Source organism: Cervus canadensis, chromosome 10 (assembly GCF_019320065.1).
Source record: "Cervus canadensis isolate Bull #8, Minnesota chromosome 10, ASM1932006v1, whole genome shotgun sequence".
Classification (NCBI taxonomy): domain Eukaryota; kingdom Metazoa; phylum Chordata; class Mammalia; order Artiodactyla; family Cervidae; genus Cervus; species Cervus canadensis.
The window spans coordinates 39,669,232-39,695,864 of record NC_057395.1 but is presented as its reverse complement, the minus strand read 5'-3'; the positions used below and the strand labels follow the sequence as shown (position 1 = coordinate 39,695,864).

At 51.9% G+C, this 26,633-nt stretch overlaps 2 protein-coding genes across 11 annotated transcripts in view; one reads left to right on the top strand and one right to left on the bottom strand.

Moving 5' to 3' along the window:
* Positions 1-735: 735 nt before the first annotated feature.
* On the bottom strand, positions 736-6,685 carry LOC122448896 (translation initiation factor IF-2-like). Its single transcript, XM_043480557.1, has 4 exons — positions 6,620-6,685; positions 2,490-2,848; positions 1,016-2,397; positions 736-926 (listed from the first exon to the last, which is right to left on the bottom strand). The coding sequence occupies exons 1-3, from the start codon at positions 6,683-6,685 to the stop codon at positions 1,221-1,223; spliced, it is 1,602 nt and encodes a 533-aa protein (XP_043336492.1). The 3' UTR covers positions 736-926; positions 1,016-1,220.
* RRBP1 (ribosome binding protein 1) overlaps positions 1,781-26,633 on the top strand; it is a 46,751-nt gene continuing 21,898 nt past the window's right edge. For 2 of the 10 annotated variants that reach the window (XM_043479068.1, XM_043479058.1), the window contains exons 1-2: positions 1,781-1,914; positions 21,280-23,638. In XM_043479068.1, coding sequence (XP_043335003.1) covers positions 21,301-23,638 — 2,338 coding nt within the window. In that variant the 5' untranslated portion in view covers positions 1,781-1,914; positions 21,280-21,300. The remainder of the gene's footprint in view (positions 1,915-21,279; positions 23,639-26,633) is intronic. The other 8 variants (XM_043479064.1, XM_043479067.1, XM_043479066.1 and 5 more) reach the window with 8 other exon arrangements.

Here is a 26,633-nt window from a genome sequence, read left to right as displayed (position 1 = left end):
GGAATGAACGGTTTAACTTCAACCCAATCCCTCTTTATTCCCTGATGGCTTATCTTTGCACATCTTTCTAACAACGTGTACAGTACCAGTGACAAAGGGGGAGAGAGTATGTGAAATTGTCCAAGAAACAGATATTGTGAAGAGGATGTGGTAGCCACGCGGGGGCGGAGGGTGGGGTGGGGGGTGTGTGGGGGGGGGGTGTGGTGTGGGGCAGAACAGCCTGCAGCAGACCCCTTGGCCTCTCAGAAACCTTAATTTCAAAGAAATTGGCTTTGGCTCAAGTTTAAGAGTTAGCTTTTAAGCGGCACTGATATCATGGTTAAACACCAGGCCTAAAATTATCTTAATTGAAAGATTTATTTGGTATGAAGAGAGTGTTGGCTTATGTGGGGCTGGGAGTGGGGTGGGGGTGGGGCTGGGATGGGGGTCAGGGAGGAAGTCCCAAAAGGAAGCCCCGTTTGCTCAGCTTTCTGGGAAGTGGGCGAGTTTATTTGGCTCTGACCTCTCTCCTCCCCACAGAGCGGCGTAAACGCCGTTCAGTTCAGTTCAGTCGCTCAGTTGTGTCGGACTCTTTGCGACCCCATGGACTGCAGCACGCCAGGCTTCCCTGTCCAGCACCAACTCCCGGGGTTTGCTCAAACTCAAATCCATCGAGTCGGTGATGCCATCCAACCATCTCATCTTCTGTCGTCTCCTCCTCCTGCCTTCAATCTTTCCCAGCATCAGGGTCTTCTCTAATGAGTCAGTTCTTCACATCAGATGGCCAAAGGATTGGAGTTTCAGCTTCCGCATCAGTCTTTCCAATGAATATTCAGGACTGATTTCCTTTATGATGGACGGGTTGAATCTCCTTGCAGTCATAGAGAGAACTGCAATTGCGGCCCTGCTGCCAGCTGAGGTCTGGACCGTGCCTCGATGTAACCGCCCTGAAAATGGGTGCAAGTGAGGCCCGCCCTCCATTCCCCTGGGCGTCGTCTGGACTTTCCACCCTTTCTGCCCTCGATCCTCCATTTACTCGAGAAAATTCTTTCTGGGGCCGATTGCAATGAACACAGGGACGAGCCCTCTCGGGACTGACAGCCGGCAGGACTTGTCCTCTCATCCAGCGCCCGGAGGGGGCGCTGCTGCGGGGGGAAGTTAGCTGGTTTTTAGACGAAGCATTTCTCCCTACGGTTCCCGTGTTGCGCAACCATCTGCTCAGGGCGACACCCACCGCCACATCAGCCCAGAGCAGGCCAGGGGCGCGGGCGGAGCACCTCCTGGATTCGAACCTCCGCGGCCCCGCCGGCCCAGAGCCTGGCCCTGGTCGGCGCCCGCGCGCGGGGCCGGCGCCCGGAGTGGGCGGGGCCGGCCGGCGCCCCCTCCCTTGCGTGTGGCCGAGCGTCCCGGCCCCGCCCCGCCCCGCCCCGCCCCCGCGTAGGGGCCGAGCGCCGCACCGCGCGGCCCCGCCCCTCGCCCCGGCCCCGCCCCCGCGGCGCCCCGCAGCTCCTCCCCTCTCCCATTGGCCGAGGCGGAGGTCCGCCTTCCTGCCCAATGGGCGCCGCCGCGGCTCGGCCGCCGGCGCTCTGACTGGCCAGCGGCCAGCGGAGTGGCGGGGTGCGAGCCAATGGGGAAAGGCGGCTCGATGAATGGCTGGCCCGGGTGGGGAAGGCAGGAGGCGGTGATCCCTGCGGAGGGGGCCGTTCGCCAGCTCCGAGGCAGAAAGTGCCACGACTCCACACGCGCGCACGCAGCCAGCTAGCGGCCAGAGCGGACGGCGGACGGGGCGGGCAGCGTCGGGATCGAGGCGCCTGCAGCTGCTTGGGGGGCGGCTTCTCGGCGGAGGCTTGGCCGGCTCCTCTCTCTCCCGGTTCCGCGGCGGCGGCGGCTGCGGCTCCTGCCCTCTCGCTCTCCCTCCCGCGTCTCCGGCTGCAGGTAAGAAACTTGGCCGGGCCCTGCAGCGGCGGCGCGCGGGCGGGCCGTCGGGGCGCCGGGGCCGGGCCGGGCCGGGCCGGGCCGCGCCGGGAGTGACACGTCTCCTTGGCGGCCCCTCCCCCGGCGGCGGTGCCGCCCGCCGTCGCCGCGGTCGCGGACCCTGGCGGGGGGTGGTCCCGGTGGGCCCCGGGGTGGGGGTGAGGCGTGTGCCGGACCCGAACCCCATGCCGGGGGGCGTCGACCGAGTGCGCCCGCGGTGTGGACCCCACGTCCTCGCCGTCGGCGGGACCGGCCGCGGCCCCGCGGCGCGACGTGGCCGCCGCTCCCTCCCACCCTCCGTCTCCGCCTGGCCGTCGGGCCGGCCCGCGCGCTGCGAAGTTGGGCGAAGAAAGTTGGCGGCGGGGCGGGGCGGCGCGCAGCTGGCGGAGGAAGGGGTTAAGCTTCGGGAAGCGGCCGGATGACGTTGCCGGGCTGGAGTCCGGGCTGGGGGGGCGGGGGGGCGGTGGCGGAAGGCGGCGGAGGCCAGCGGGGAGAGGGGGCGGGATTGAATGGGGGCCGGGGCTGAGCGCGCCCACTTCGGGCTGCGGCCCCGGCTCTGCGGGACCGATCGGCGCCGACGGGGCGGGGTGGGCCCTGGGCGGGGGGGGGTGGTGGGGTGGCCTGCCGTGCGGGGACCTGGACCGTCCAGTGCCAGACGCCCGGCGGGCCGCGGTGGCAACTTCCCGGAGGGGCGGCAGGCGACTCTCTGCTCCCCCTGGCGGCGGGGCCGGGGGGCGCCGTTTTCCTGGCTGGCCGCGCGGACCCGGCGCGAGGGCGCCGGGCCGGGGACGATGAATGGGCCGGCAGTGCCAGGCCCGGAGGAAGCCGCATCCCCGGCGCGGCCGCCCAGCGCTGGCACCCGGTCTGGCTCCTGCCCGGGGCACCCAGCCTCGCTCTGGGGTAGGGAGGGCGGGATGGGGTCCGCGCTTTCCAGTGCAGCGTCTGGGAAGCCTCAGGGAGCCCTCCCCAGATGGCAGATAAAAATCGGTAGCTTGGGTGGTATCATGGTCAAGGGGTTGGCTTCTGCAAGCCCGCATCGTGGAGAGTCGGCCAGGCTGTTTAAACTCCGGGGTGCAGGTCCACGTCGGAAAGAGGGGCTGCTGGAGAGAGAAGCCTTGGAGACCCAGCACGCGTGGGAGTGGGCCACAGGTGTGAGAGGTTACTGTTGCGAGAGTTTCTAGGGTGTTCAGAGGCCAGGAGGGAGGTGGGGTCTGGGTTTGCCTCCAGCCAGCCCGCTGCAGACGCAGCCTTGCCACGTACCAGAATCTGGGTCCCACCCCCTGCCACGACATGGACCCTCTGCTCAGGGTTCTCAACCTCTCTGAACTCGGATTTCCTTATCTGTGGCCTGGAGATAGAACCACCCACTCACAATGGGGTCAGGCAGGCTCCTGGTAGGTGCTGGGAAATACGGGTACCTTGTGCAAAGGGAAGGCAGTTTGGCAATAACTCCTGGAGGTCGGAGGTCATCAGCCTAGGAAGCACCAAGGAAATGAAACTTTGCAGGCTCTTGGGAACCTCCCAGGTTTTGCCTGGTGTGCTGAAACTGTCCGGGCATTTTCTGGAGTTGGGGACAGCCGGAGAGCTCATCAGACCTTTTTGACTGTTGAATGTCCCCAGAGACTAAGGTCTTTGGTCCAGCCTTTCCAGAAGGGCAGCTGTGTGCTTTACTCACGACCCACGTGGCTGGGGAGCACCTTGCGTCCCCTGATGCTGTCCTCTGTGCTGGGTCGTCTTGACTTCCATTTAACCCGACACCAGGAAGTCCTGGTAACCCTGCAGTGAGCTGCTCTCTGGTGACATCTTCACTCCTTTGTGAACTCTCCAGAGGTCAGCCCCGCCACAGCCAGCCAGTTCGTGTTCCTTCCAGGAAGAAGCTTCCAGTTCTGAGGTCCTAAACATGCCACATCCCTCTGTTTAAGTGAAGGAGGAAAGCTGGAGGCAGATGGTGGAGCCGTGCAGGGTTTCTGGGCCAGTTGAGATTGGGTTGGGGGGAATGAGAAAGGTGTTTCTGGGACTAGAAACCGTGTCCTGTGTGTAGAGCCGGAGGTAACGTGCTGTAACAGAACTCTTTCAGAGTTAGGAGTCTGCCTTTGAACGTCTCTACAGAGAGTAAGGGATTAGATTGGTATCTTGGTGCATGAATATTTTTTGGTGATGGGAGAGTTTTAAATAAATCCTGAATCATTGAGTCACATTTGAGCAATTATGCTCTTTGCTGAAGGGGGCCCTAGGTCAATAGGCTATAGTGATGATACAGCACCAAATTCCATGTAAGTGGTTGAATGCAAACAATTTGATTGGAATACTGGTTTACTTAGTAGCTGGGAAGGCATGGCAACCCAGTCCAGTATTCTTGCTTGGAAAATCCCATGAACAGAGGAGCCTGCTGGTCTACAGTCCATGGGGTTGCAAAGAGTCAGACACAACTGAGCAACTAACTTTGAACGTAACAGAATAAATGTGGATGAAATGAGGCAGACCAGCAACCTGGTACATTTTTTCCAGCTGTCTCACCGGACAACTGAAGCTCAGCCCAACTTGCTTTTTAAGGATTACCGTTTAGAAACGGATTCACAACTTTGATCTCCGTCTCGGGTGTCCATCCAGTGGGTAAGAATATGGAGGCCCAGCAGGTCAGGCAGTCATTAGGCTAGTTCCTGCTGCCCAGCTGCTGGGTGATGTGGGCACAGCCTTCTCAATGTTTACCAACAGGCTTTGTAATTCCACACTCCAAGGGAGCACCTCGATCTGGAAATGAAGAGCTTCAGTGGAAGGAAGGTGGGGAGTCAGTGTGAAGCATGGCAGTGAGTGTGAAGATCGTGCTTTCATCTCACATCTTTCTCCACCATCTCCTGTGTGCCGGGCCTTCATACACTGCAGACGAGTGAACCTCACTCGTGTCTGCAAAAGCTCCTGTCTAGAACTGTCCAATAGGGTAGCCACACAGAAGTGTTGAAACTTTAATAAAATGGAAGTTCATGTCTTAGTCACAAAGCCACATTTCAGTGCCCAGTGCCACGTGGTGGTCAGTGCAGATTTCAGTCCGTTCCCTTGCCACAGAGAGTTCTCCTGAACAGCGCTGGTCTGGAGATGGCTGCTGTTCCCTGAACATTGCTGCTGGTGCTGCTGCTGCTGCTAAGTCACGTCAGTTGTGTCCGACTCTGTGGGACCCCATAGACGGCAGCCCACCAGGCTCCTCTGTCCTTGGGATTCTCCAGGCAAGAACACTGGAGTGGGTTGCCATTTCCTTCTCCAATGCATGAAAGTGAAAAGTTAAAGTGAAGTCACTCAGTCGTGTCCGACTCTTCACGACCCCATGGACTATAGCCTACCAGGCTCCTCCATCCGTGGGATTTTCCAGGCAGGAGTACTGGAGTGGGTTGCCATTGCCTTCTCCCTCCTGAACATTGATGCCTCTGCTTTTCCTGATCATTTAGAGACACTGTTGCGTTGAACCCTGTGAAGTGCCCATTCTGTAGGTCAGGGACAGTTGACTAATGGCAGTTCATGAGTGTCCCCCTACTGAGATGTCACCTTAGAAAGTACTTTTGGACTGACTCGGGTGCACCTTACAAATTGCATGTTCAGGGCAAGAAGCAAGAAGCAGGGTCCTGCTCTGGAGAGATTCCTGCCTAAAAGCAGCACCATCAGAATGGCCCAGTGTAACAGATATGGAAAATAGATATTGGGCAGAAAGCATATGGGAAAGTAAATATTTAATTCTAAGGCAGAGAGCCTGGCCAAGAGGGCCATTTGGCATTACCAAAAATTAACCTGGGGACTTCCTTGGAGGCTGTTTCCTTAGGCTCAAAAGTTCAGGTGAGTTTCCTGAGACCGGCAGGCCGACTCCCATGGCCAAAGGCCAGACACACATGGCCTGTTTCCCTTAAGTGCCATGGGTGATGTGTCTCTCCCACCCGCTCAGCAACTCAGAGCAACTGTAATTTATAAAGGTTTTGTAATTTCTATGTTGGATTATTTTAGCAAGGCTGCAATAGCGGCTGGTCTCCGAACCCTGCCTGGTCCGCTGTCCTGGTGTTTGCCTGCTTGCTGGAATCAGGTGTGCCCTGGCTGTTGGCAACACTTGGTTATATTCCATGTAACTTTGAAAGGATCATTGGTTAGTATTTGGAGAGAATTTTTCTGAGTGCGCGGCCTCATGTCAGTACTGCACGTAGAGCAGCATCAACCCAGTTAACAGAGATCCCAGAGTGACCGGCAGCTGCTTTTGTGTTGGTCAGAGAGGCCATGCTGGAAGTGATCAGCTAGCTGTTGTGATTGTGAACATCATCTGCCGGCCTCAAAGTTGGAATAAAAGACCATCTTAGTCTCAGGGCTTTAATTTTGTGCCCTGACCCTGGCTGAGGTGTGAGTGAACCAGATGTGTTTCAGGCTGACTTGAGACTGGTTCCTGGCTGGGGCCGCACCCGCATGGAGGGGACTTGACCAACACATGAGGTTTGTCCAGCCCCATCTTGCTAAACCACTGAGCCACCTTTTAAAATTGGAAAAGCTATTGTTAAAAATCTAGATTTTGAGCTCTCTTGGGGACAATGGGGATTTCCGGGCCCACTGGATTTGTTTCTTGGTGGCAGCCGTGGACTGCAGTCGCCTCCCTGAGCAGGGCCTGTGCTCTCTTCCCAGCCCCCACCCCTCACTATACCTTGCTTGGGTCCCTGGGGGCACTGTCTGCCCGCACCTCCGAGAGCTCAGAGGAGCCGGAGGGCATCTGCCTGTGACCTAAGTGATCCACCAGGGTCTCCCCTGAGCTGCAACTTGGGGCGGTGGGGGAAGGGTTCTAATCCCCAGAGTAAGTGATGTGACCTTGGACATGACTTTGTCTTCCCGGGGCTTCAGTTTCATATAAAATGAAACTAGGCCAGTTGGCTCCATCTTCCAGGCAACACACCTTGGTTTATCCTTCACTCCATGCTTTCTCATGCGTGTATCCTTCATGACGGCATACCTACCAGCTCCGTCCACTCACCCCGTCCCCCCAGGCTGGCTGGGTGCGAACCCTCATCCCCTGGCGTATGTCGCTGGCTTTGGGTGGTCTTCCTGCTCTGTCCTCACCCTCGCCTTCTGGTCTGTTCCCAGGGCAGGTCGTGCCACCCTGCATTAAGACCCTCCAAGGCCCCGCCTTCCCTCTGCGTCACTGCTGGCCCCACCCTCTGCTTCAGTCATGCCGCTGCCCTCTGTTTCCTGGGCGTGCTCCGGCCACAGGGCCTTTGCATGCGTTGTGGTTCTCCCAGGGGAACTGGTTCCCAGACAGCCACGTGGCCACTCCACCTACTGTCCTCAGGTCTGTGCAGTGACAGCCCCATGAGCCATCCCACTTCTCTGCACGATTACCACCTGATGTGTCGCATGTGTGACTGACTCTGTCATTTCTGTCACCGGAGCATAAGCTCTCCCAGTGCAGGGACGTGTCTGCTTGGTTTCCCCAGGCAGTCCTGGCGCCTGGAACTGTAGCCCACGGTAGATGCCCGTCCTGCTGGGCTAATGGAGAGGTGATTTTCTAGTGCGCGAGTTCTGTGAGTGTATTATGATTCCGCCTCAAGTAGCCTGCATTCCTCGAGCATCAAATATAAACACAAAAAATAAAATTCCAAAGCCAAGTGACGGTGGGGTTCCCTCCAGCCTGGCTACTGCTGGGAACTGATAGTCACTCGTGGCCACGTTGCCGCATGTGGGCCATCCTCTGGTCAGCAGGGCCCAGGGCTCTGGAGTGACCCTTGGCAGAGGGCTCTGGCATCTACTCTCCCCCTAGCACCTTCACCCGCAGGCCAGTTAGATTGGCCTCAGTGCCACCTGTTCTCCTCTGTCTGTCACCCATGCAGGGCCTCGCTGGACCAAGCCCTTCTCAGGTGCCTATGCTTGTTCCTGGAGGAGAATTCGCCATGAGCATCCTTACCTCCCAGCCGAGCTGAGGAGTTAGACTGACTCGTGGGGCAGCTGAGCATATCACTGATGCGCCCTTAACCAGGAGCCAAAACATTCTTTTTGGTTTGAACAATGTGCTGCCTCCGAAAAGAGGTGGATTTTGTGCCTTGTGAACAAGAGTGTTCCTTAGTGGCAGGAGGGTAACTGGCATTCCATCCCCGCTCCTTTTAGCCAGACTCTGTGGGGCTGAGGAGCACGAGCGCTTGATGCGGCCAACCTCCTACTTCCCTGACCGTGTGTCCTCGAGGCAGGGGCATGGGAGCCGAGAGGGTGGTGCTTGAGCAGGGGGTCTGGCTGGCCGTAGCCCCTTCCAGGCTGAGTCCACAGCCCTCGTCTCCTCCTGCCTTTGCCTTTAGGCAGAGAAAGAGTCGATCCTAGACTCTGACCCCTTCTGATGGGAGGAACTGGCCCACTCATTTCATGCAGAACCATGAGAGATCAGGTTCTGGCCCTCAGCCCAGGTGGTACATTTTCCTGGCACTTTTCATTCAGTGGTTAAAAGGTTCAACTCAACTGTAGCAAAACCGATTTCCTTTTTAATTAAGACTCACCCTGCATAGGAATTAAAGGTAACTTTGTTTCTGTTGAGTATGTTTTCATTTCCCTGGGAACTCTAGACCAATTGTAGTCAAAAGAAAGGAAGATAATCCTGCGGGAAATTTTGTAGTAACCACAGTGATCGGGGGAAGGTCAGTACAGGAGAGTGACCGGGTGACCGACACTGAACCGGCAGTCTCAGTGACAAGGTCGGGGCGTGGATGGGGTGGCAGTAGCCATGGCCAGGCCCAGCCACTTCTTCCCTCTTAGGTTGGAAGCCCCAAGCCTTGTTCTGAACGGTCTGCTGTCAGAAGCCACCAGGGACAGTGCAGGCTGTGGGGAGTTAAGGCAGGACGTGTCCGCCCGCCAGGACCTTGTGTCCGCTTCCCCTCTCACGGGAGCTGCGTGGTCAGCGCACGTGAGAAAGCTGAGTGGTACAGGAGTGGCTGAGCCAGTGTAGACCCGCCAGGCATCAGAGATGCTCCTTCCAGAGCCACGTGCACTTATTCTCCTACCAAGCTGGCATACGTATATTTATATGCAATTAACTCTTTACTAAAGTGAAGTCACTCAGTTGTGTCTGACTCTTTGCGACCCCGTGGACTGTAGCCTACCAGATTCCTCCGTCCATGGGATTTTCCAGGCAAGAATACTGGAGTGGGTTGCCATTTCCTTCTCCAGGAGATCTTCCCGACCCACCTGGGTCTCTCGCATTGTAGGCAGACATTTTACTGTCTGAGCCACCAGAAAGTCCCTACTCAAGTAAAACTCTTTACTAAGGTAAAATACAAATATCGAAAAACGCACCGTTGTGTCTACAGCTTAGCAATGGTCCATGGGGCAGAACCCTGTTTAACCAGCAGACCAAGAAATGTGATCCCCCAGCAGCTCACCTGGTGCCCCTCAGCTGTTGCCCCTCCCGGAGGGTCACTGCCCTCCTGACCTTTATTTAGCTCACGGGTCCCTCCGCCCATGGGTGAACTCGTGGGGGAGTGGATTCACATACGTGTTGCTCTTTGGGTCTCCACTTGACATTACGTGTGAACATGAGGTCAGCCCATGCTCTGGGGCTGTGGTGGGTCATCCCTGTGTTGTATGTTCTCCACGTGTCACCCTGGAGGGGCACTCGGGTAATTTCCAACTTGGGGCTTCTGTTACAATATATAATAAATTACATTATAAAGTGTAGTCTTGCCCCTGACTTTGGTGACCGACAGTGCGGACTTTTCCCCCTAGCGCTGGTTCTCTGTTGTATCCCCGCCAGCGTTGTAGAGCCTGGCCTGTAGTCCACAGTGACTGACTGTAGAAAGAAACCAGGTGAGGCCGAGTCACCACTTATCCTAGTGAGAGGTCCCTGCCTCCCGCCACCGTCGCCCTGTCCTCGAGGCAGCAGTCCTTGACTGCAAAGTTCCTTCATCAAAGATGAGCCTTTGCAAAAGGTTTGTGGAAGGGTCACATCTTACCAGTGGTGGTGTTTTAGTTGCTAAGTGGTGTCTGACTCTTGCAACCCCTGGGACTGTAGCCCACCAGGCTCCGCTGTCCATGGCATTTCTGCCCATGAGCAAATGCTGTCCCAGCAGAAAGGAATCCCCTCGCTGCAAATGCAGGAGGAGCTCGCAGAGAAGTTCAGCAAAGCCAGAGCTTCATTTTAAAAAAGATAAGTCATGGTGACACATATCAAGGAAAATTGGTCATGAAAAGGGAAAATAATATTGTCAAATGGGACTTTACTACAGATGTGGTGACATTGAAAAGATGAGTGGTTTTCATGAAAACCTTGTGCTCAATAACAGCCAACCAGTGTCCTAGGTGTTTATTAGAACCTGGAGGATCCAGGGGAGGGGGCTGCACGGCACTGTACATACTAGACCTCCTTTTTCATCCCAACGTGGCAATGATTTTGCAACTTTTAGCAATATAAGTCAATTTCTAGGAAAACATAGTTTAACAACACTAAGCTAAGAGGACAATCAAGAACCTGATGAAAGGGGTGCCTTCAGGAGCTCTATACTGAGCATCACACTAAATAGCAAGACACCCAGGTATTTCACTTTGAGATGAGAAAGAATGGGGTGCTTGCTGACACTCCTTTCATGCATGGTGTTGGCGGTCCTGCCCTGTGCCAACACTCAAGAAAAGTGAAGCTGAAGATAGAAAGATGGGAAAGAAAGGAACAGGATCTATAGGCAATATGCTTACATGTGTAGAAAAAATTTTTTAATCTACAGTGTTAGTAGAGACAGGCAAGGTTGCCAGGGGAGTGGAGGGGTGGGCACAGGAATCACCCAACAGAGATCAATTACTTGTCGGTGTCACCAGCAACAAACAGAGAATGAAACTTAAGAAAGGGAATGTTTGCAATACTGTAAAAACTGAAAAACCAAGGAAAATACCTTTCCCCAGTAAGACTGCATGGCGTGCGTTCTTTTCCTCCACCAAGGTACCTGTGCTGTTGCGATGTGGTGTCAGTGGGTGGTTCCCACCTGACCAATATTTAGCGGAACCTGTATTCAGAAATGCTCAGGAGCATGGATGTGCTGTGGTTCAACTGAACGCAGTGGGAAACCATTGATCCCACTCCCTGGGAGCCCCATGTCTGCTGCAGGAAGAACTCTGCATGTCTGAATGGCCTGTGTGTGTCTTGAGGAGTCAGGGTTCCTAATACCTACCTTGTGGGGTATTGTCTTCACTGATGAGGCGAGAAGATTTAGATCTATTTATGTACCTAACTTTTCCAAAGACTATTATTTTGGAGAAACACAAAAACATGTCAGTGGTTTATTTATTTATTTATTTTTCCTTAGGCAAAGAAATTGAATCTGAAATGGCCAATGAATAAGCCAAGGCTTGGAATAGAGTACATTTCTATTTTTGGTATTTTAGCTTTCTTTAAAATGAATAGCGTTGTTTCTTGAAAATAGGAAGTCAGTTATTTCCATCCTCTTAGAACATGAATTAGATTATTTCTGAATATATCTTTCAGTTACTGATTTTTCTCTTAGTTTTTCTGTGTTAAAAAAAAGAATTAGAGGTTGCCTTTAAAATTTAAGATGAGGTGATCTGAAGATTTTATGTTAGATGGAGTTAATAAGAGAAGTGAAGTTGCTCAGTCCTGTATGACTCTTTGTGATACCATTGACTGTAGCCTACTAGGCTCCTCCGTCTATGGAATTTTCCAGGCAAGAGTACTGGAGTGGGTTGCCATTTCCTTCTCGAAAAGTGAAAGTCGCTCAGTTGTGTCTGACTCTTTGTGACCCCATGGACTATGCAGTCCATGGAATTCTCCAGACCAGAATATTGGAGTGGGTAGCCTTTCCCTTCTCCAGGGGATCTTCCCAACCCAGGGATGGAACCCAGGTCTCCCACTTTGCAGGCAGATTCTTCACCGGCTGAACCACAAGGGAAGCCCAAATAAGCATTCTCTAAAAAGCATAGCTGGGCTTGCAGGGTAGTAAAAGAGATTGCCAGAGGCCATAAGCCCCCAGGGAGGGGGGTGAGTGGCAGGGATGCAGATGTAAGCTGGCCCTGTGGAGTCAGTGTCTTCGTCATCCAGAGTCTGGGTCTTGGGTCTTTGGCTTTTCTGTCCAGGTGGGAGCTGGGTGGGGGGAATGGAATCCCCCTCCATACTCCCATGTAAAACCTGTGCTAAAAGGACTGCTAGTTGGGGGGCGTGGAGATGATAAGAGAGCTTATCTGATTTCTCCTGAGGCAGGAGAGGCTGGAAATGTTTAACCAGAGATGATACTGCCTCTAAAAATTTGTCCTCACTGTTGCTTTCTCCTAAGGCCTTGTTGAAGCAGAGATAAAATAGCTCTTTGGAGACAAGCCTGAAATTCAGACCAGACAGGATTTCCACTGATAAAATCCCCCCAGAGTCACTATTAAGAGGTATAAAAGTACTGAAAACCAATAATGAGGAAAAAAAATAGCACCAGGGAAAAAACAAGGCGAACTTGGACAAAAAAAAAAAAAAAGAACCTCAGAGGACTGATTGATTGCAGAGCTGGTTAGATTCAGCTGAAGAGACAATCGGTGAAGTGGAACACAGGTCTGAGGATCTCTCCTGAGTGGTGGCAGAGGTTGAGGTGCAGTCAGGAGTTACTGTAGAAAAGCAGGAGCATTCCTTCCCAGAACCGGTGAAACACGTGAGAAAGCACGGTGAGCCTGAATTAGATGATAAAAATAGCTAAACACCTAAAGGTTTTGTTGAATCCTCAGAACCCAAAAGATGGATCTTAAAAGTAATGAGATCTTTTTTTTTAAAGGTCTTATAAATGATAAATTGACAACACGCCTTTTGATATTAAGCATGCCCACCCCTCTCCCCACCAAAAAAAAAAGCCAGAGAAATAAAACAGTATCTTCAAAGTGGTGAGAGTAAGTAACTCTCAGCATGGAATTCTGTACTCAGCTAACCATTCATGCTGAATGACAGTGAAGGAAAGAAAACCTTTTCAGGGCTGCAAGGACTGAGAATGTTTCTAAGAGGAGATTCTTGCTGAAACAGGTGGTCAAGGATGTGCTTTGGGGAGACTCAGAGATGCAGGAGGCCTGCAATGCAGGAAGCAGTGACTGGCAGACAGACGGGGGACCATTTGGGAAATATAAGCATGAGTGTCTGGAACTGCAGAGCACCTGCAGGTGGTCCAGGTGTGTGTGAGGGAGAAGCAGGTGGGGGGGGAGAGGAACCCCACCCCGCCCCTGCTCATGGAGGCCCCAGGACCAAGGCTTCTGTGGCTCTTCCTTTGTTGGGAAGTGTCAGCTGTCAGGTGTGTGTGTGAAGAGAATGTAAGGGGAAAAGGCATTTTAATCACAATTTTTTTTTGATTAATCACAATTTTTTAAAAGAGCACTTGCACATAGTCACACACGAAAACAGAAGAGTGTAACTTTCAAACACAGAGGACAAGGTATCTAGTGGAATGCAAAATAAGAAAGTAAGCGAGGAATAAGCAAAGAAAAAGTACTGTAAACGAGAATAACAAGATGAAGGTGTAAATGAGTCCAAATACATAGGGAATCACAGTAGATGTTGATGAACTGAACCTACCAGTTACAAAGACAAATCGCCATGCTAGTCTTAAAATAAAATCCAGCTATATGCTATTTTTTTTTTTTGCTATATGCTATTTTTAAGAGTTCCACTTAAAACATGACCCCAGAAAGGTTGCAAGTGAAGAACAGAAAATGATTCTAGGCCAATATTAACCCCCCCTCCCAGAAATTGATGTAACTTTTAAAATAATCAGACAATGAAGTGGGAAAAAAAATCATTAGGGATAAAGAGATCACTTTATAATAGAGGATAAAATAGTAGGCACTTTATGAGGAAGATGTCGCAGTTCTGATTTTATATTCTAATAAGATGCCCTCCCAATAAAGCACAGATCGACAGATTCCCAGGAGAAACTGGCAAATCCATGCTCATGGAGGGAGCTTCTTAAAGCTCTCAATAGCTGTTTGATTAAATAGACAGAAAATGGATTGGTTCTACAGAAGGTTATACACAGGAACATGCGGCCTTCAGTCCACAGAGTACGTTGTGGTTGTTCAGTCGTTCTCAGTCATGTCTGACTCTTTGCAACCCCATGGACTGCGGCACACCAGACCCCCCTGTCCCTCACCATCTCCTGGAGTTTGCCCAAGTTCACATCCATTGAATCGGTGATGCCATCCGGCCATCTCATCCTCTGCCACCTTCTTCTCCTTCTGCCTGCAATCTTTCCCATAGTACATGTTCGTAAAAGCTGACCACAATCTAGCAAAACACCCCAACATCAAAATCCTAGCCAGTGCTTTTGTCAGACTGCAGGCCCAGTGTGTCATGACCCTCACAGTCGATTTAATTTGTTGTGAAAAACTTTAAAAAAATGTTGATGCTTAGGAGATACCAGTGCATGACACATGCAAATACTGAGTTATTATTTCATGAAAGTCTTATTATTTACATGATCATATACATACTGTGCATATAAGAGGGTGCAGGTATGTGTCCTGGGTCAAGTTATCTTCCTGGATCATGGTTACAAGTGTAAAAGCTTTGACCTGTATCACACAGAATGGATCCTCTGATGGACAGTGCAGTTGAATTAGGATTGTTGATGGTAATTCAAAGCCCTCACATGTTAGGAATGTTAAGGATGCTGCCACTTTGTGAGTCAGAGGTCTTTTGGGAACTGGAAGATACTTCAGACTGAGCACTGATGAAAATAGTGCATTGTAGCTTGGAGGATAAAGCTACAGTAGTACCTTACAGGAAAATTTATTACCTTAAATATTTGCTACAAGAAAAAAGAAAAAAAGGCCTGAAAGTTAATAAATGTTCATGTAAAGCAGTTAGAAAGAACAGGATGAACCAATGGAAGTTAGAAGAAGGACTGATGAAAATTTATTATGTAGATTGAATCACAAACCCATAAACGGTTCCTGGAATCATCATTGAAATTGAAATAGCAATTAAAGTCAGCTCTCTACCAAAGGGAACCTTCATACACAGTTGGTGGGAATGTCAATTGGTGCAGCCGCTGTGGAAAAGAACAGTATGGAGGTTCCTCAAAAAACTAAAAATAGAACAATCATATGACCCAGAAGTTCTGCTCCTGGGTATGTATCTGAAGGAAAACAAAAGCACTAGTTCAAAAAGATACATGCACCCCAGTGTTCATAGCAACACTATTTACCATAGTCAAGACGTGGAAACAACATAAATGTCCATAGACAGATGAAGGGATAAAGATGTCAGATGTATATATAATATATATATAGTGAAATACTAATGGAATACTACTCAGCCATTAAAAAAGAACGAAATTTTGCCATTTGCAACAACATGGGTGGATCTCGAGGGTGTTGGCCGTAGAGGGTATTGTGTGAAGTGAGATAAGTCAGACAGAGAAAGAAAAATACTGTATGATATCACTTATATGTGGAATCTGAAAAAATACAGCAAACTAGTGAATATAACAAAAAAGAAGCAGATTCACAGATAATAGGAAATAAATTAGTGTTTACCAGTGGGGGGTGGGAGGGGGCAGGGGCTGGACAGGGCAAAGGGATTAAGAGGTATAAAATAAGCTACAAAAATAAAATGAAATAAAACAAGCCCTAAGAGTATATTGTACAACATGGGGAGCATAACCAATATTTTAAACTATGGACGGAGCAGTTTTATACTTAAAAAACCTTTAAAAATTGTGAATCAATATGTTGTACATCTGTAACTTATATAATCTTATACAGCATCTATACTTCAATTTTTTTAAAAAGTGGCTCTGTACCCACTCCTCCCCCTCCAGGAACAGATCACGAAAAACCAGACTGACGGTTTTACAGGCCATTTCTTCTGAATCTGCAAAGAACAGAGGGAAGAGGGTGATCCTCAGCTTATGGGACTGAGGAGACCTTGCTGCCAAGACTGTGGAAGCACAGTCTGAGGACAGTTCTGCTTCCCCTCACATGAGAGCTCACAGCCCCGAATCCCCTAGAAAAATGTCAACAGACCAAATCTAGTGAGGGATTAAGAAGGAAAAGACCCACCATCAAGAAGTGTCTACACACTCAGAACCGTCTGTGAGTTAACACTAGAATGTATGTTATTTTAGTTCAACCCATTTCAGATTAGAGAAAATGTCAAGTGATAAAGAAAAAGCACTTGCTCAAACTTAATGCCCAGTTATTAGAAAGGAAAGGTAACTAGGAATATAAGACAGCTTACCTGATACTCATAAAAAGTTTTCTACCAACACAGCATCTAATAGTGACTCATCAGAAGTGGAAACTCAGCGACAAGACCAGCGAGCCTGCTCAGAGTTCTTGCCCAGCTCAGGGACACGATGATATGGCTTAGGAAGCAAGGAACGGCTGTCTTTTCTCATAGGTGATTTTTTTTTTTTTCTTGAAGAGAATCCACAAACTCCTGTATTTGAGGAAAGTTTAGTGTAATATCTGGGTAAACAACACACGTGCAAATATGAATAAGTTTGCTGGATGCCTGTAGCTAGAAATAGAAAAAGGTATCTTTTTCTTGTACACTTAAAAATAGCAATAACCTTAACAACAACAACAAAGACTTTTCTACAGAGATCATAAAAGCTCTTTGCAAATATAATATAAAAGGACATTTAAATAAGTGGAGTGCTCCACGCTGCAGTGACGGTTCCCATGGTGTACAGCCAGCTGTCCCCACCTTCATCTGTAAATTTAGTCTGTTTCAAAAATCCCAGTGGCATTGGGGTTTGGAGCGAATGCGTGGGCCTAAATGTGGTATTGATGCCGGGCACGGATAAATATGCAGGTGGGACAGAGTGTAAGTCCATCAAGCCTGGTGGCGCAGAGGCCACTGTGCAAGTCGGGGAGGAGAGTGGACTGGTTCAGAAGGGGTGCCAGGTAATTTAAGCCGTGAGAGAAGCTGACACTGTTTCCTGTCATATGCCGGAGTAAATCCCAGGTGATTAAACCAAACTACGAAAAGCTTTCTGAAGTGTGCAGAAGAAAATAAACAGTAAAGGGCTTCTCTCCCAGTGGCTGGGACCTGGGTGGCTGAGGCAGGGGTATAAGGGAGGTTTTCACTCTGTGTCAGCCGTTTTGTGCCTTTCAAGTTTTGACCCCTAGAAGTGCATTGCCTCTTTACATGACTGAGTGATTATTTAGATTGAAAGGAGAGCAAAAGTTTTTTCCTTAAAAGAAAAAGGAAACAGGTTATCTTTGACTCTGTGGCATGTGTGCTAAGTTGCTTCAGTCTTGTCCAACTCTTTGCGACCCCAGGGACTGCAGCCCACCAGGCCCCCCTGTCCATGGGATTCTCCAGGCAAGAATACTGGAGTGGGTTGCCATGCCCTCCTCCAGGGGATCTTCCCGACCCAGGAATCGAACCTGAGTCTGTCACATCTCCTGCATTGGCAGGTGGGTTCTTTACTACTAGTGCCACCTGGGCAGCCCCAGACTCTGGGAGAATAGCTGTGATACAAGAAAACACTGTAAAAACAAACAAGATGGTTGAAAATGAAACCAGAGACTTCTTGTTCAGTTGCTAAGTTGTGTCCAACTCTTTGCACAACCCCATGGACTGCAGCACACCAGTCTTACCTGTCCTTCACCATCTCCTGGAGTTTGCTCAAACTCATGTCCATTGAGTCAGTTATGCCATCCAACCATCCCATCCTCTGGCACCGCCTTCTCTTCTTGCCCTCAGTCTTTCCTAGTATCAGGGTGTTTCCCAAGGAGTCAGCTCCACAGACTTAGATACATTGAAAACAACAAATGTTAATATCCAAGCTATGTAAAGGACACCTATAAATCAAAGAAAAAGGCAGCCCTTCAGAAGACAGGCCAAGCATGTGAACAGGCCGTGTCATAGGAGAAGCGCGAAGTGCTCATCTCCATAGGCGGCCCAGCATCACCGGCATCTGGTGGGCATGTCTGCAGGGTGAGTGGAGGATGGGGCTCGTGCTGCCCCAGGGGGCAGTTTGCAGTATCTGGTGGCACGGTGCCCACCCTGGGCCAGTGGTGTGTTCTGGAGGATAAAACGTTGCCCAGTGACTCTCGCAGGGCTGGTCTTGTGCAACCCTTGCCAGGGTGGTCCTGGGCTTGTCCGGTGGGCACCCATGGCTGAGCATGGTGGCACATTGGGTATTGGTCCTCTGTGGAAGGAAAGATGAGACACTGAACGTTTATCTAAAGTAAATGGGGGAAATGTTTGGATTTGCTAAACCTGGGTGGTGGATAAATGGACATTCAGAATATTTTTCTTAATCTTCTGTATATTTGAAGTACTTGATGATGCAGTCATATCTGCTAATGTCTTGATTCTGTTGTCATTCTCTTTTAGTTTTGTGCCTTCCTGGTAAGTCACCTTACACCCAGGAAATGGGGCTGGGTCTCTTTGACACCCACCTCCCCATCCCCGGCTGTAGCTTCTTGGAGTGCCCACACATGGTCCCCCACAGCATAGCTGGGTGGTGACATGACCCAGCCCCAGGAGTGCTGTTGAGAGTCCTTTTGCAAAACCAACCCAAATCCCTGTTGCCAGTTTGGACTGACCTGGCCAAGCTGCACTAGCCTGGTCAGGCCAAGTGAATCAGCAACAGTAGTCCATGCTTGGGGTGTCCACACAACCTCTGTTCCCCAGTCCTTACTCCCAGGAGCAGAAGAAAGCCATGCCCTCTGCACCTCCAAGGTGGGCCTGGGGTTTCAGCCATGGAGCCTGGGAGTGGTCCCTGAGCCTCGGGGCGGCCGTCTGCTCCCTGTGCTGGCTGGCCTTCTGCCTCACACTCTAAGCAGATTGGCTGTTGTAAATAAATGTGTACATTTCGTAGAAGTTTCCGGGATCGACAGCGCAGATTCTCTGTGGTCAGCCTACTCTGGATGCAACGGCACACAGCACAGTCTTGTGGAAAACCTTGTGGGAGGTTCCTGCCAGGGTCCTTTGACTGTGTGTGGAGCACCTGGCAGGCTAACCTTGAAAACTGACCTTGAGTGTATTTGGAGGCATCGGAAGTGATGGCCTCAGATGTCTGTCTGCGCTTGCAGAGGGAAACGCTCTCATAGCTGGCTTCTCTCCACTCTTCCCCCAACAGAGAATATCTTGTATCCTGTGTTTGCCTAATTTGAGAGCCAAGACCAGCTTTTCATCTGTGGGTTTTCTGCCCAAACCACTCAGCTGCAGAGTCCATGGTGCTAGAAAGGGGATGAAGTGGGTGGGGGTGGGAGGAGCTGAGATGGGGAGGGTAATGCCTGTCCTGGGGGCTGGTGACCCAGGGCCTCCATGGGACCTGCCCTCCAGGGCACACTGGGGACCCGGGGCTTGCAGACCTGCAGCTGGGTGACCCGGGCCCCTAGCCTGGTGCTGCCTCTGGAGAAGGGCGTTGCAGAGGGTTTTTGTATCCACTCTTTCTCAGGTTCTTTTCCTGGATATTGAGTAGAGTTCCCTGTGCTGCACAGCAGGTCAGAGGATTTTTGTCACCTGAATAGGATGGTGTCGTGATTATGCTGTCACCTCGTACCTGAAACGTGTCCGTGTCGGCAGAGTGCTGAGGGGTCCTTGTGAGGACCCAGCGTTTCAGTTGTGGACACCCACCGAGCAGCAGCGGTTAGAAGGGGATGGTGGAACGTTCCAGCTTCTTGTCCCCTCCCTCCAGCCTCCTGGACCCCTCCCTCCAGGCTTTTTGCACTCAGCTGCGAGTGTGGTCCCGAAGGCTCCTGACCTCTGTGTGTGTGGGACCCACGACCAGGGGTCAGAACTCGCTGCCCCAAGACCTGGAGGCTCCATGAGCTCCCTTGGGCTTGCGGACCAGGATGTGGAGTTTGACCCAGAGCTGCAGCCCGCAGCAACAGTCTGGGAGAAGTAAGTGTCCAGCTGCCCCTGAGGAAGGTGCTGCCCTGGAGAGCAGGGCACAGTCCACCCTCCTTCTGCAGGGGTTTCGTAGAAAGACAGCAAAGTCGCATTTTTCCTGCGACGAGACTGATTTTCCTTAGAGTAGGATGCTGAGTTCAGTCCCTCCTCTCAAACCCCCTAATGTCAAAATTTGGATTCCATGGCTGTTTAGAAGCCCCCACTCATGCAGGAAGAGAAATCTCAACCTTTAAACCACTGAGAAGCCTGGGCCTGCCCTATCCCAGCTCCAGGGGCTTGGAGGACCACTTAGCTCTCCTCCTTTCCCCCTGCCCTCCCCCAGCCTCTCACACATGCATTCCCATAGCTACTCCACTGCTGGTCCTCCTGGGGGAGCTGGGCTCTGTTCTCACTCCCCAGGTCAGGGGACTGAAACTATGATAGCCGCAGCAAAATTAGTTGGTAAACATTGAGTGTATCCAAGAAATGGACCCTTGGGAGTTCCTCACTGAAGTCAGGGGTAGCCCGGCTGACAGCTGTTGGGTGTGGACCTGGCCACCTCCAACCCTGTGGACTTCGGTCCCTGGCCAGCGAGAAGGGTGGATCGTTTTCGTGGTTGGGAGTGTGTCGTCAGACAAAGGGTCCTCTCCCCAGGGTGAGGAGTGGACCTGGTGACGCCGTCCCCCTCCCTCTTTGCAGCCTCTGCATGTGGAATTCAGACCTGAGGTCTTACTTGGTCAGCCTCCTCGGACTGATATTTCCTGTTTCCTAATGCGTGGATTCACAGGCTCCATTTTTCCTCACCACATGTTGATCACCTTTGGGATTGTAATGCGTAGGTTCTCATCTCTGCCCCTGGGCGGGTACTTGTGTTTATCAGCCCTGGGGGAGAGGGGGCAGCAGAGAAAGAGTGCTCATGAGACCCACTGGCCGGGACACTGTGAGTGTGAGCCAGCAGCTGTGTTTGATTTGACACACACGGTATTCTTAATATCAGTCAACTTGAATTGGGGTGGGGGTGGTGGTGGAAATCTGTCCTGATATGAGAAAGCAAAAGATACATCAACCTAGTGCTCACGTTTCTACAGTTGTCACCTGTGACTGGGTGACTCCTGCTCCTGATGTAGTTGGCACTTTGACACAGTCCTTACCACTCCCAGTTGTCTCACACTGGCCCATGCTTATGTTCACGTGCATCTTTGACCTTGTGGTGGGGAACATCTTGACCTGGGGTCACGGCTTCTGAGTTGTCTGGGCGCCACGTGCCCTCGTCATGGAGCTGCCTGCTGCCATCTCTCTGTGGCTTCATGTGTCCCAGCTTGTGTAAAAGTTGCTCACTTCTGAGAGGGCAGGGAGAACAGGTGACAGCAGAGATTGCCTGGTTTGTTTCTTCTTTGATTTTATCAGTCTGAAGGATTAGTGGAACCATATATGTTAGGTGTTACAAGTGGGGATGGTGACTGTCAAATGCCTCGGTTTCTACAGAAAGTAATTGCCGTGTATGTATTTGGCAGGTGAAAGGAAAACCAGCCAGGATGGATATTTACGACACTCAGACCTTGGGGGTTGTGGTCTTTGGTGGATTCATGGTTGTTTCCGCCATCGGCATCTTCCTGGTGTCAACCTTCTCCATGAAGGAGACGTCATATGAAGAAGCTCTGGCCAACCAGCGCAAGGAAATGGCGAAGACCAACCACCAGAAAGTGGAGAAGAAGAAGAAGGAGAAGACAGTGGAGAAGAAAGGAAAGACCAAGAAAAAGGAGGAGAAGCCCAACGGGAAGATACCTGACCATGAGCCCACCCCTGGCGTGACCATCCTCCCCAGGGACCCAGTGTGGGCACCTGCAGTGGCGGTGGCTCCAACCCCAGTCCAGTCCCCTGTGGTCACTGCCCCTGTAGCCACAGTACCAGCCATGCCCCAAGAGAAGCTGGCTTCTTCCCCAAAGGACAAAAAGAAGAAGGAGAAAAAAGTGGCAAAGGTGGAACCAGCAGTCAGCTCTGTAGTGAATTCCATCCAGGTTCTTGCCTCAAAGGCTGCCATCTTGGAAGCTGCTCCCAAGGAGGTGCCTATGGTGGTGGTGTCCCCAGTGGGCGCCAAAGGCAATGCCCCTGCTACCAGCTCTACACAGGGCAAGAAGGCAGAGGGGGCCCAGAACCAAGGCAAGAAGGCAGAGGGGGCCCAGAACCAAGGCAAGAAGGCAGAGGGGGCCCAGAACCAAGGCAAGAAATCAGAGGGGGCCCAGAACCAGGGCAAGAAATCAGAGGGGGCCCAGAACCAGGGCAAGAAGGCAGAAGGGGCCCAGAACCAAGGCAAGAAATCAGAGGGGGCCCAGAACCAAGGCAAGAAATCAGAGGGGGCCCAGAACCAGGGCAAGAAATTAGAGGGGGCCCAGAACCAAGGCAAGAAATCAGAGGGGGCCCAGAACCAAGGCAAGAAGGCAGAGGGGGCCCAGAACCAGGGCAAGAAGGCAGAGGGGGCCCAGAACCAGGGCAAGAAGGCAGAGGGGGCCCAGAACCAGGGCAAGAAGGTAGAGGGGGCCCAGAACCAGGGCAAGAAATCAGAGGGGGCCCAGAACCAAGGGAAGAAATCAGAGGGGGCCCAGAACCAGGGCAAGAAATCAGAGGGGGCCCAGAACCAGGGCAAGAAATCAGAGGGGGCCCAGAACCAAGGCAAGAAATCAGAGGGGGCCCAGAACCAAGGGAAGAAATCAGAGGGGGCCCAGAACCAAGGCAAGAAATCAGAGGGGGCCCAGAACCAAGGGAAGAAATCAGAGGGGGCCCAGAACCAAGGCAAGAAGGCAGAGGGGACCCCCAGCCAGGCCAAGAAGGTAGAGGGGGCCCAGAACCAAGGTAAGAAGGCAGAGGGGGCCCAGAACCAAAGCAAGAAGGCAGAGGGGGCCCAGAACCAAGGCAAGAAATCAGAGGGGACCCCCAACCAGGGCAAGAAGGCAGAGGGGGCCCAAAACCAGGGCAAGAAGGCAGAGGGGGCCCAGAACCAGGGCAAGAAGGTAGAAGGGGCCCAGAACCAGGGGAAGAAAGCAGAGGGGGCCCAGAACCAGGGCAAGAAGGCAGAGGGGGCCCAGAACCAGGGCAAGAAGGCAGAGGGGGCCCAGAACCAAGGGAAGAAATCAGAGGGGGCCCAGAACCAGGGCAAGAAATCAGAGGGGGCCCAGAACCAAGGGAAGAAATCAGAGGGGGCCCAGAACCAGGGCAAGAAAGCAGAGGGGGCCCAGAACCAAGGGAAGAAATCAGAGGGGGCCCAGAACCAAGGCAAGAAATCAGAGGGGGCCCAGAACCAGGGCAAAAAGGCAGAGGGGAACCAGAATCAGGGCAGAAAAGAGCAGAGTGCCCTGGACCAGGGCAAAATGGTAGAAGTGGTTCAAAACCAGAGTAAAAAAGCAGACGGGACCCCCAACCAGGGCAGGAAGGCAGAGGGGGCCCAGAATCAGGGCAGGAAGGTAGAGGGGGCCCAGAATCAGGGCAAGAAGGCAGAGGGGCCCCAGAATCAGGGCAAGAAGGCAGAGGGGACCCCCAACCAGGGCAGAAAAGCAGAGGCAGGCCAGAATCAGGGCAAAAAGGCAGATTCAGTTGCTAATCAGGGCACAAAGGTGGAAGGTGTTGCAAACCAGGGGAGAAAAGCAGATGGGACCCCCAATCAAGGGAAAAAGGCAGAGGGAACCTCAAACCAAGGCAAAAAGTCAGAAGGTTCCCCCAACCAGGGCAAGAAGGTGGATGCATCTGCCAATCAGGGTAAAAAGGCAGAGTCAACTCCTACCCAGGGCAAAAATGCAGACATGGTCCAGAGCCAGGAAGCACCAAAGCAAGAGGCTCCTGCAAAGAAGAAGTCTGGGTCAAAGAAGAAGGGTGAACCTGGTAAGTAGCTTTGGTTTCGTTATGAATGTGGAGAGACAAGCTGTCTCTAAGTGGCTTGTAGATTCCCTTTGGGGAAGCCATCTGTATCAGTCAGCTATCGCCACAACAAGGCTGCATAACAAACATCCTAGAACTGAGGGTCCTGCAGCGTCAATCATTCATTTTTGCTCATGTTGCTGTTGATTTGGGTGGAGGTTGACTGGTCTGTGTTACCTCTAACTAGTTTGGCTCCTGCCACAGGTTGACTCTTGGGTCAACTTCCATGTGTTCATTCTAGGGCCCAGGCCAAAGCATCAGTGACTCTCGAGGGCAGAGGACCTTCTCATGGTTGTGGCAGAGCTGTAAAAAGGCACTTCTCAAACCAGGGTTCTCTTGCCCAGAGCAAGTTGTGAGACTGAGCGTAAGTCAACAAGAGGAAGTCCAGTGGGGAAAGGTGTGAGTTCAGAAGTCACGACTCCCTCCATCACACAGTCGAGAACAGTTCTGTGTCTTGCAGTCTCTCTTGAAGTCTGGCCATGTTCTGTCAACCTGTTCTGCATTCTTGCCTCCCCTGGTGCTTTAGCATAGCTTTGTTGTTTTCTCGATGTTTATTGAGTGAATAACAGCAAGATGCTATTCCTAAGAAGCAGTGGTGTCCACACCCCCTGCCTCCCAGGTTTCCCTCTTTGCTGCCTCCCACCCCAGTTGTGGAAGGGAACATTATAGAAGATTAAAATAGATATTATGTATCAGATACACATGTTGTTAGATAATGCATAGAACATGGATTTCCCATTATCTTTTCAGCGCAGATCACTGTAGAAACTCGACCTGTGAGTTCTTGTTTCATGTCCACCCCTCACTTGATAGAATAGTCCAATGTTTCCTTTCTCCCTCCATCCCTTTCTCTTTTTTTCTCTTGCTAGATTTCTTTCTTTCTTAGATTAGCCATTAGTCGACTCGGAAGATTAATTGCATTTGTCTTGGTGAAGCATCTTAGGGGCCTGAAATGTTGGGACCTCTGCCAAGTAGGCAGGCCCTCTGTTTGTAGCTGGCTCCCCTCTCTTGTCTTTTTCTGAAGCTGTATTCACTTTTCTGCTGGGGGGACATTCTCTCAGACCACACTATGCTCTGTGTGAGGTTCAGGGACCAGTCTACGTTTGCCCCACGGGTCACGACAACCTCTCAGGCCCTTTAAAAACCCAGATAGTCAGCTTTGGCCCTGGCCCCACAGGTGGAGGGAGCATATCTCCCTGTCTTCAAGGCAATGCTCTATCTGACCCGGGGCTAAAGGCCCTGGAGGCAGACAGCAGGGGTGTAGGTGAGAGCTGGTCTGTTCTCTGGCTTCTCCCGCATCGGAGCTTCCTGGGATCGTCATGACCCTGTAAGGCCTTAGACATTTGAAATAAGGTATGAAACAGAAACTTCACACTAGAAAGGAAGGCAAAATTGGCAGGTAACAAAAAGCGTTGTTGGGAGGAAGACCTAACTTCTGACCTGTGTGAACCCACAAAGCCGCTCACCTGAGGTGTAGGATAAGAGGAAATTTGAACAGGAAAAAATACCACAGTTCAGGACAAGAAAGATTATACATGATAGAATGATTGTCACTCCTGGTTAACTTAGTAGTTTATTATTCTTCCTGCCAAAATTTCAATGGGTGGGCTTGAAAGTTGCCTCTTGAGGGAAAAATAAGTAAGAATACTGAATATATTTCTAAGTGACTGTTGGAAGGCCAGTTCTGTCTGATATGTGAACACTTTCCCAAACTCTTGTAATGACAGCAGGGTGCTGGCCTGAGGCCAGCAGGTCAGGAAGGAGGATGGTCCTGAGTAGACTGTGTCGTGGTCCATGACCTGAGCATAACAATATATTTAAATGCTCTGAAGCGGTGAGCCCTTCTGTTGCTGCTGAAATTAACTGCTGCAGTGATGTCCGTGTCCCAGCGGGTGAGGGTCTCCATGGCGTCAGGTCCTAGATGTGTGGCTGCTTTGTCAGAAGGCAGGTGCGTTTTTAACTTAGGGAGACAGCCCCGTCCACCTTGCCCGCCAAAGGCCTGGCGCGGCGCACAGTCCCCTCGGTGATGAACCCACGTGAGCATCTCACGTGACTGTGTGGAGATGGCGGTGACATTGGAGGCTGTTAGCAACCCAGGTGTAGACTAGGAAAACACTTGGTTATGAAGCAGAAGCTTGGGTTCTCTTCCCAGTGTCTGGAGAAGAGGGAATTCACAGCATCCTTGAGAAGTGGAAATCTCTGGAATTGAAGCTCCCGAGCGTTGGCGGCACCGTCCAGGCTTCCTCTGGTTTGCTGTCTTGAGAGTCACCACAGCCAGCGTCTGCGTTGGTCAGGAAAGCAGCTTCTTGCCCAGGAAGCGTGTGGCTGTGGGGGTGGTTTGGGGCCCTCTTGACAGGGCCGTCTCTCCAGCTCCTGGACTTGAGTCCTCGTGAACGTGGCGCAGGCCAAGCCCCCTGAACCAGACACGCAGGCTTGGGCTGGACGGGAGGCACCTTCCGAGTTGGGCCCGAGCCCTGGGACTTATGCTGCCGGGGGGCTTGGTTTGTGGTGTCTCTGAGGCAGGGAGGTGGGCAGGAGGGCGACTGGGGGGGCCCTCCTCTTAGACTCTGTGCCCTGGCTTTATGCCAAATGCCATCCTTCCTGCAGACTTGGGCCTAAACCCTGGGCCAGAGACCATCCCAGCTGGGCCCCACCAGCCTCTGGGACATGGAGGTGCCCTCAGGCCCCACGACAGCCGAGTCAGACGTGCACAGGTCTACGTGGGAGAAAGGGTGTCCTTGAGGGGAGGTCTGTGGGTGACTTTTATTTTCTTCCCTTCACCCTTCTGCACTTCCTAGTTTTTCTATAACATGTATTCTTGTTAGTGGAAGAGAAAAACTCCACATTTGTCTGTGAGTTGAGGAAACAGGCCCTCATTGAACCACAGTGGAGCTTGCACCCCTTTGGGCGCCAGGAGGCAGCCCAGCCCTGACCCCAGGATCCCGAGTGGCCTCTGAGC